Below are 7,636 nucleotides of genomic sequence, written 5' to 3'. Positions count from 1 at the left end.
AGCGGAAGGGCCGGCCCGGGACGTGCCCACGTGACAGCCCCGCCCGCCGCCTACAGCCCCCTGTGCCGTGGCTGCAGCCGCCGCCGCCTCCTCCCCCGCCTTTCGGGCTGCAGCTCCCGGCGTGCCCCGCACTCGCCGCTGCCCGCCCGCCCCTCCCTCTCCTACCAGTGCCACAAGAGCCGGAGTCCGAGCCGCCGCCGCAGCCACAGCCACGGGCACTATGGTAAGGCGGGCGCGCCACCCCCAGGCACCGAGGGCCGGGACGCGGGAAGCAAAATCCTACGCGTGGCCCTGCAGGGCCCTGGGGGCGAGGCCGCCATTTTACCCTGATTTAGGCCTTTAAGGTGGGGGCTGCAGTGCTGCGGCTCCGCTGCTCGCTCGCCAGCCAGCCAGCCAGCCAGCCGGCCGGCCTAGCCTCCCGCCGTCAGGCCGGGCCCTGCTGCTCTTCGGATCCCTGAGGGCGAGGAGGGCGCGGGTCGGGGGTCGGGGGCCAGAGCCTAAGACGGACAGGAGGCGTCCGGAGAGGTCGAGGCTTTGGGAGCTGCGGCCAGGGGCGCGGGAGGGTCTGCGGGGCTGATCCCGCGCGTGCCCCGTTTGCGCGGGGCTTCCTTTTACTTAGCGCTCCCCTCTCAAATTGGTACGTGCTCTAAAGCCCTTGCTGAAGGCTTTCGGTGAAGGGTCTTGGTGGCCTGTAATAAAACCCCTAAGAGGAGATTAAGGAGGTGAGAGAACGCTTTTTTAAAATGCTTTATCGCCGTAAAAAGCTTTTACACTAGGTCCGTTAGTTTTGAAGTGTCTGCATTTGAGCTGTGAGGCAATTATGTTGTAGCCGTGGGCGGTTTGGAGTTCACACTTGATTCTCTTTCCTTATGAGGAAACGGCGCTGGCTAGGATGACTTTAAAGAAAAAAATAGTAGAAGCTTTAACTGAAATCCAAAAGTGTTTTTTTAAGGCCAGCAGAGTTGACACAATACAGAAGGTATTTTTGCTGCTGCTCCTGAAGCTCTGACATCACCCAGTGAAATAGGAAACATTTCAGGGATGGGACAGCTTGCATTTGTCCCTTTCCCTCTGCCTTCCATTTACTTCAACCTCCAAACCCCTTTAAAAAGGATGAATGGGGCAGGATGAGTTAGAATCCTTCGGCGCATCTCATATACTGATAATTAAAATGTGGCAAATCTGACTGGACTACTTGCATGGTACGATGCAATTTTTGATGTCCAGATTAAAGTGAATCTTCTCTAGGCAAACAGTAATTTTGGTTAAAACCAAAATGCTTGTTCTGAGTTACTGTTCTTTTTTTTATTTCAGGCTTCTGGAGTTACAGTGAATGATGAAGTCATCAAAGTTTTTAATGATATGAAAGTAAGGAAATCTTCTACACAAGAGGAGATCAAAAAAAGAAAGAAAGCCGTTCTCTTCTGTTTAAGCGATGACAAAAGACAAATAATTGTAGAAGAAGCAAAGCAGATCTTGGTGGGTGACATTGGTGATACTGTAGAGGACCCCTACACATCTTTTGTGAAGTTGCTACCTCTGAATGATTGCCGATATGCTTTGTACGATGCCACATACGAAACAAAAGAGTCTAAGAAAGAAGACCTAGTATTTATATTCTGGTGTGTAAAAACAAAAGAAAAAGTACTTTTAAAATGCAAGGATTGTTATTAACATAGTCAGTTTTGCCTTTGTTTTTCTTTTAAGTGGGATTCAACAATTGTGTTTTGTTTTTTTTCTGTAGGGCTCCTGAAAGTGCACCTTTAAAAAGCAAGATGATTTATGCTAGCTCTAAAGATGCCATTAAAAAGAAATTTACAGGTACAGACATTAAAAATTTTGTGCAGAGGAATTACTCCTTCTTAATTATAATGAGATAATGGGATAATGTTTTTCCTTTTTAGGTATTAAACATGAGTGGCAAGTAAATGGCTTGGATGATATAAAGGACCGTTCAACACTTGGAGAGAAATTGGGAGGCAATGTAGTAGTTTCACTTGAAGGAAAACCCTTATAAAATGACAGTCAAGTGCCATCTGGATCTTAAGGAGCTTCCATTTCTCCAGCTCAATCAATTGAAATAGTATTAGGTGTTTTGTTTTGTTTTTTTCCTTTCTCTTCCCACTGGGTCCTTCCAATACAGTGAATGAAGGAAATATCATTCATGTAAGCAACCTATCAGTGATTGCCATTAGACTGTTTAATACTGTTACTTTAATGTAGAATCCAAGGAATGCCTTCCCATCATATTTTAGCCAAAACAACTGGTTGTATGCCTCCCTTGCAGCAAGCACTACAATGAAAGTGATTGTCAATGTGAATAGCTTAGAATACTGCAAAGGGTAAGCTGATTGAATGCCTTGAAAGTATTATCCACTGGTCAGATGGTAAACTTTATTCAGTATTATTATTTATAGTTGCACTTGATTGCAGTTCTGTGAGGCTCAAGCATTCATACACCTCACCTGCCTTGGCAAGCCTATTTTTGTGACATGGCAGCACAGATATAACACTATGCATTGAAAGCACTTTTTTCCCCCAAAAGGAATGCCAATTGAGTTTTGTTAACTGTGTCATCAACTTATCCTAGTACCTCAGTATTCATTCCTGTTACCTGCATATCTTAAAAGAAATAGCTGTTACTAATGCCTCTTCATTTTCCATTGAGTGTACACTACTGAATAAGTGTAGGAGTTTATGTTTACCATGTAAGTTTTGCAACACTAAAAATATTTTGAATATCAGTCATGATGGCAATTTCTGTATAAAAGAGCCTTAAATGGAACATTGTTTTTGAGATCAAACCCTGCCCTCACAATAATGGCCACGTTGCAATAAAAATTGTGGCATATTACAGAACGTTGCCTTGTTTTCCTTGGACATTTTGCAAAATGGTATGTGAAGCAACTTCTAAGGTAAACAGCTATTATTAATCTTTGCACTGGTCATTTAAGAATTTTTTTGTACAACATTCGTGCATGGTATTTTCCAGTTTGTTGAGTTTAAAAAATAATCTATCCTAAAGCCAATTAATAGAAAATATTGTGACAGAGGGATACTTTTATAAGCATTAGTTTATTTATTTCCTTATATGTTAATATGAAGATCAGAAGTTATTTTTTGCACTTTGACGTAAATATTCTTCAATACCAGATTTGTTCTCTGGGTAAATTAGGGTAGTTATTTTTTAATTCACGTTTACATTTCTAAGTAATTGAGTAGTAGAAGCAGGAAGCTCTTACTGCGTATTTGGTAGTAATGAAAATAATTTATAAAATGTCCTTCAAAAGTTAATACTCCTCATGTTTAGGATCTTTCATTTCAGCTATCATTTCTTAATTTATTTTGCAAATTGGAAAGAAAAAATGATGTAGCAGTCTTAAGCATTAGTAGTGGGATTTGGCTGTGGTCCAGAGTGCTCTCCTTATAGAGAATTTGATCTGCTCAGTGTGAGCAGTTTGCTGTTAGCCAGAGCTATTTATGGCAAACACATGCTTTTGTATCTTGTCATAGTTATCCACAAATGGCAAAACTGGACTCGATTCTACTGGTATGCAAAACAGGCATGCTAGTAAGCAGTCAATCGTGGCTTAGAACTTAACCCCATAGCTCTGAAGAGTGTGTTCTTATCAGAAAACGGGAAACAGAAACTCTCCCTTTTTTTTTTTAATGTGTGAAAGTGATTTGAGTATCATCAGGTATTTTCCCATATTTTCAAGATTTTTTTTCAGGTGGACACAAAAATAGGAGTTAAATGTCTAGGCTTCTTTTTAAAATTATATGAATGGCTTTTGCACTGAGCCATTTTATTTCAGGCTTCCAGCTGTCCCTGTGAGTTATCCTGGACATTTTGATGGCTTTTTGGTAAGGCTAAACTCATAAAGAAAGGATGACAATAATGACATATACTAAACCATATGTGTAGCCGATTCTTATACCATTGAATTTTTCATTATTTTCCTCATTCTAAAAAATAAGGGACTCTAAGTTATGTAGTATCTTTTATTTTTAAAGCTGATTTATCAGCTTTCTTCTATGCCTCATATAATAATTTCAGAGATCAAGTATTGCTTTAAACTGTGTTACTTTAATTTGTTCGATTGACAGACTGATACTAAGTTCATTTTTGAAATACATCTTTGTGCATAAAGCCAAAAATAATGATAAAATTAATGGTTCACATGTTACTTGAGACTAATTTGGCGTTTGAAATGATCATTTTATTTTACAATTATTTACAATGAACAATGTTCCAGTTAGCTTTAAAAGGTATACGGTGCTAATTAGTAAAATATTGCTTTCAATATTTTACTGCTAGCTTGCAAAATTATAAATGTTTAAAAAAATAAAATGTATGAAAATATATAAAGCTGTTGAGATGTGTTTACTTCAGAACATTAAAATTTTAAAAACTAATGTTGCAGATCAAAGAGGCACCATTATTTTTAGTCTTTTATAGGATTTTAGTTGATAAACTTTCTCATTTACAGATTCCAATATTTTTTGAAAATTTATAACTTACAGTGATTAATTTTAACATTTGCAGACCAATGAGAACAGTTGGCATTTGTCCCAACTGGCTAGCATCAGCTGTTGTTTTCAATCATCTAAAATAATGTGGCCAGCATTGTGTATTTAATGTGCCTTTTTAATAGATTGAAAAAAAAAAGCCTCTTATGTTTGAGTTTTTCTGATACAGATCCTTTTATAGCAGCTAATTTATGAAATCTAGCAAATGAGTTTTGGAAGAAAATTAAGTTTTCCCTTATTAAGGAATAATGCCAGCAATGGTCAATCATAGAAGGGTTGGGAACACCATAAGGTTTGCCACTCTGAGAAAATAACCTGGTTTAGCTCATTATACATCCTTGTTTTTGCTTATAAATTCAATAATAGTTTGAGATCCAAACAAACATGAATATTAATTTTTCTGTGAATATTTAAACTATTAGAGATGTGCAGGCAGGCTCCAATGAATATTGCTTTTTCTTTTTCTTTTTTTTAAGATTTTTATTTATTTATTTATTGGACAGAGGTCACAAGTAGGCAGGGAGGCAGGCAGAGAGAGGAGGAAGGAGACTCCCTGCTGAGCAGAGAGCCTGATAGGGGACTTGATCTCAGGACCCTGAGATCATGACCTGAGCCGAAGGCAGAGGCTTTAATTCACTGAGCCACACAGTGCCCCTGAATATTGCTTTTTCAGACAGCTTGAATTTATAGGTATTCCATGTCTCATGTCAGCCAATAAAGAGGCTTTTCTTTTGCCCTAGCACATCCAAATTGCTTTTTTCTATGTAGAATTGGGAGTCATCTGTCCACTTCAATTTCTTGTCATAAAAGAGCTGGGCAAAGTATTCTTTCTGAGCCTCAGTTTCTTAATAATCATATGAGAATAATATCTATCATATGTCTTGTAGAGGATCAACTATGGAAATGATTTTTGGGGAACAGAAAAATGCTTTGTGAATGTAATTTGGTTAAACTATTCTACATGTAGTTAAGTAGATAAAGAACTATGTTAAAAATAAGATTTATTATAAGTCTTTGAACCTCTTCATTTTTGTAATTATTCCACTTAATCTCAGCTTAAGGACATTAGTTGGTTTGTGCCATCGGTTTTTCAGAATGAAGTAAAGTGTAGCCTCTGAGTTGATGTTCGTGACTGCTCTCAATCTTTTCAGTGTCGTTTTCTTTTTCACTTGTGACCAATCAATTACTAGTCTTTTCCCCCAAATAATTTTGAAGTAAAAAATAAAAGAGGAAATAAATCTAGGGAAATGCTGGTATGGAATACTTGTCATGAGTCATGATCCACATTGTTGAAAGTCTGTGACTGTCTATTATTAATATCCTAAATTTATGTAGTCCTTTGAGTTTGTCAAGGTACTTGAAATTCATCTAATCCCCTTAGGTCTTCTTAACCAGGTAACCATTTTTCTCTGCTATCCATGAAGAAGGTGAAGTCTAGAGAGGTTAAGGGACAACCCAGCTATTGAGTAGCAAAGCTGATTCCAGTTCAGTATACTTTTCACTCTGCATTTTTGTAACATACAGTGAGTTACTAATTTTCTTTATTTTTTAAATGGAATTATCTGATTTTTTAAAAAAAGATTTATTTATTTGACAGAGATCACAAATAGGCAGAGAGGCAGGCAGAGAAAGAGGGGGAAGCAGGCTCCCCACTGAGCAGAGAGCCCGATGTGGGGCTTGATCCCAGGACCCTAAGATCATGACATGAGCCGAAGGCAGAGGCTTAACCCACAGCCACCCAGGCGCCCCCAAATGTATAATTTTCTAACATGAAAAAGCACTTAATGTATGAAAAAGCTATATGTTTATTTACATGTATATACTATATTAAAATAACAAATATATTATTGGTTTTATTACTTGCTTGTAAGTACAGACAAGGGAATAAAAGGCTGCCATTCTCCTTAAAAAAAAAAAGGACTTAAGTTATGGTACTATCTTCTTTTTCCTCATTTTACATAGTCTTAATAGTGGAATTTCAAATATTTCCTTTGGGAAGTTGATAGTTACTGAATGAATCACAAAATTCCTGGGCATATGGCCCATAGTTCCTATGTGTTCCTGTGAGCTGATGGGGCCTTTTTGAAATTATTATTAGCAGCAAACTAAATCACCAGATAAAACAAGTCAGTCCCAAATTGGCATAATTAGTTTTATCAAAGGTAAAAATGGCAATAGAGTACTTTGTTATAGAAATAATAAAACTACTATACTGTACAAGGAATAAGATATGAGAGACTTCATGTAGATTTCATGAAATAAGTGTAAAAGAATTTTATGTGAAGATTAATATGTAAATCTTTTTTTTTTTTTTTTTAAAGATTTTATTTATTTATTTGACAGAGAGAGAGATCACAAGTAGGCAGAGAGGCAGGCAGAGAGAGAGGAGGAAGCAGGCTCCCTGCGGAGCAGAGAGCCCGATGTGGGGCTCGATCCCAGGACCCTGAGATCATGACCTGAGCCGAAGGCAGCGGCTTAATCCACTGAGCCACCCAGGCGCCCCTGTAAATCTTTTTTGTATAAAAAAGCTATGGGGGTGCCTGGGTGGCTTAGTGGGTTAAAGCCTCTGCCTTCAGCTCAGGTCATGATCTCAGGGTCCTGGGATCAAGTCCTGCATGGGGCTCTCTGCTGAGCAGGGAGCCTGCTTCCCCCTCTCTTTGCCTGCCTCTCTGCCTACTTATGATGTCTCTCTCTCTCTCTGTCAAATAAATAAATAAAATCTTTAAAAAAAAAAAAAAGCTATGGATCAGGGACTCCTAGCTGGCTCAGTTGGTGGAGTGTGTAATTCTTGATCTTGGGGTTGTGGGTTCAAGCTCCACACTGATGTAGAGATCACTTAAAATATTTTTTTAAGATATTATTTATTTAAAAAAAAGATTTTATTTATTTGACAGAGAGAGAATGTGCAAGCAGAGGCCAGGGGGGAGAAACCGGCTCCCTGCCGTGCAGGGAACCCTCTGTGGGATTTGATCCCAGGACCCTGGGATCATGACCTGAGCCAAAGGCAGACACTGAACCAACTAAGCCACCCAGGCTCCCCTAAAAATAAAATCTTTTAAAAAAAAAAAGCTATGGGGCACCTGGGTGGCTCAATGCGTTAAACGCG

At 38.9% G+C, this 7,636-nt stretch overlaps 1 protein-coding gene across 2 annotated transcripts; it reads left to right on the top strand.

The window, feature by feature from the left end:
• The first annotated feature begins 205 nt into the window (after positions 1-205).
• Positions 206-2,529, top strand: CFL2 (cofilin 2). 2 transcript variants are annotated; one of them, XM_046009047.1, is made up of 4 exons: positions 206-223; positions 1,315-1,622; positions 1,745-1,821; positions 1,905-2,529. In XM_046009047.1, exons 1-4 carry the CDS (start codon positions 221-223, stop codon positions 2,015-2,017), a joined length of 501 nt encoding a protein of 166 aa, XP_045865003.1. In that variant the 5' UTR covers positions 206-220; the 3' UTR covers positions 2,018-2,529. The 2 variants fall into 2 exon arrangements, with proteins under 2 accessions (XP_045865003.1, XP_045865004.1); XM_046009048.1 differs by lacking the exon at positions 206-223 and adding an exon at positions 1,185-1,202.
• Positions 2,530-7,636: the final 5,107 nt, after the last annotated feature.

The sequence above is a fragment of the Meles meles genome, chromosome 6 (genome assembly GCF_922984935.1).
Source record: "Meles meles chromosome 6, mMelMel3.1 paternal haplotype, whole genome shotgun sequence".
Lineage (NCBI taxonomy): Eukaryota > Metazoa > Chordata > Mammalia > Carnivora > Mustelidae > Meles > Meles meles.
The sequence above is the reverse complement of the archived record's forward strand: the minus strand, read 5'-3'. Positions and strand labels throughout refer to the sequence as shown.

Bases quoted from the DNA above. Each gene is read 5' to 3' on its own strand.
- CFL2 (XM_046009047.1), top strand. The intron at 1,623-1,744 runs GTGTGTAAAAAC...TTTTTTCTGTAG, and splicing joins GACCTAGTATTTATATTCTG to GGCTCCTGAAAGTGCACCTT. The intron at 1,822-1,904 runs GTACAGACATTA...TTTCCTTTTTAG, and splicing joins CATTAAAAAGAAATTTACAG to GTATTAAACATGAGTGGCAA.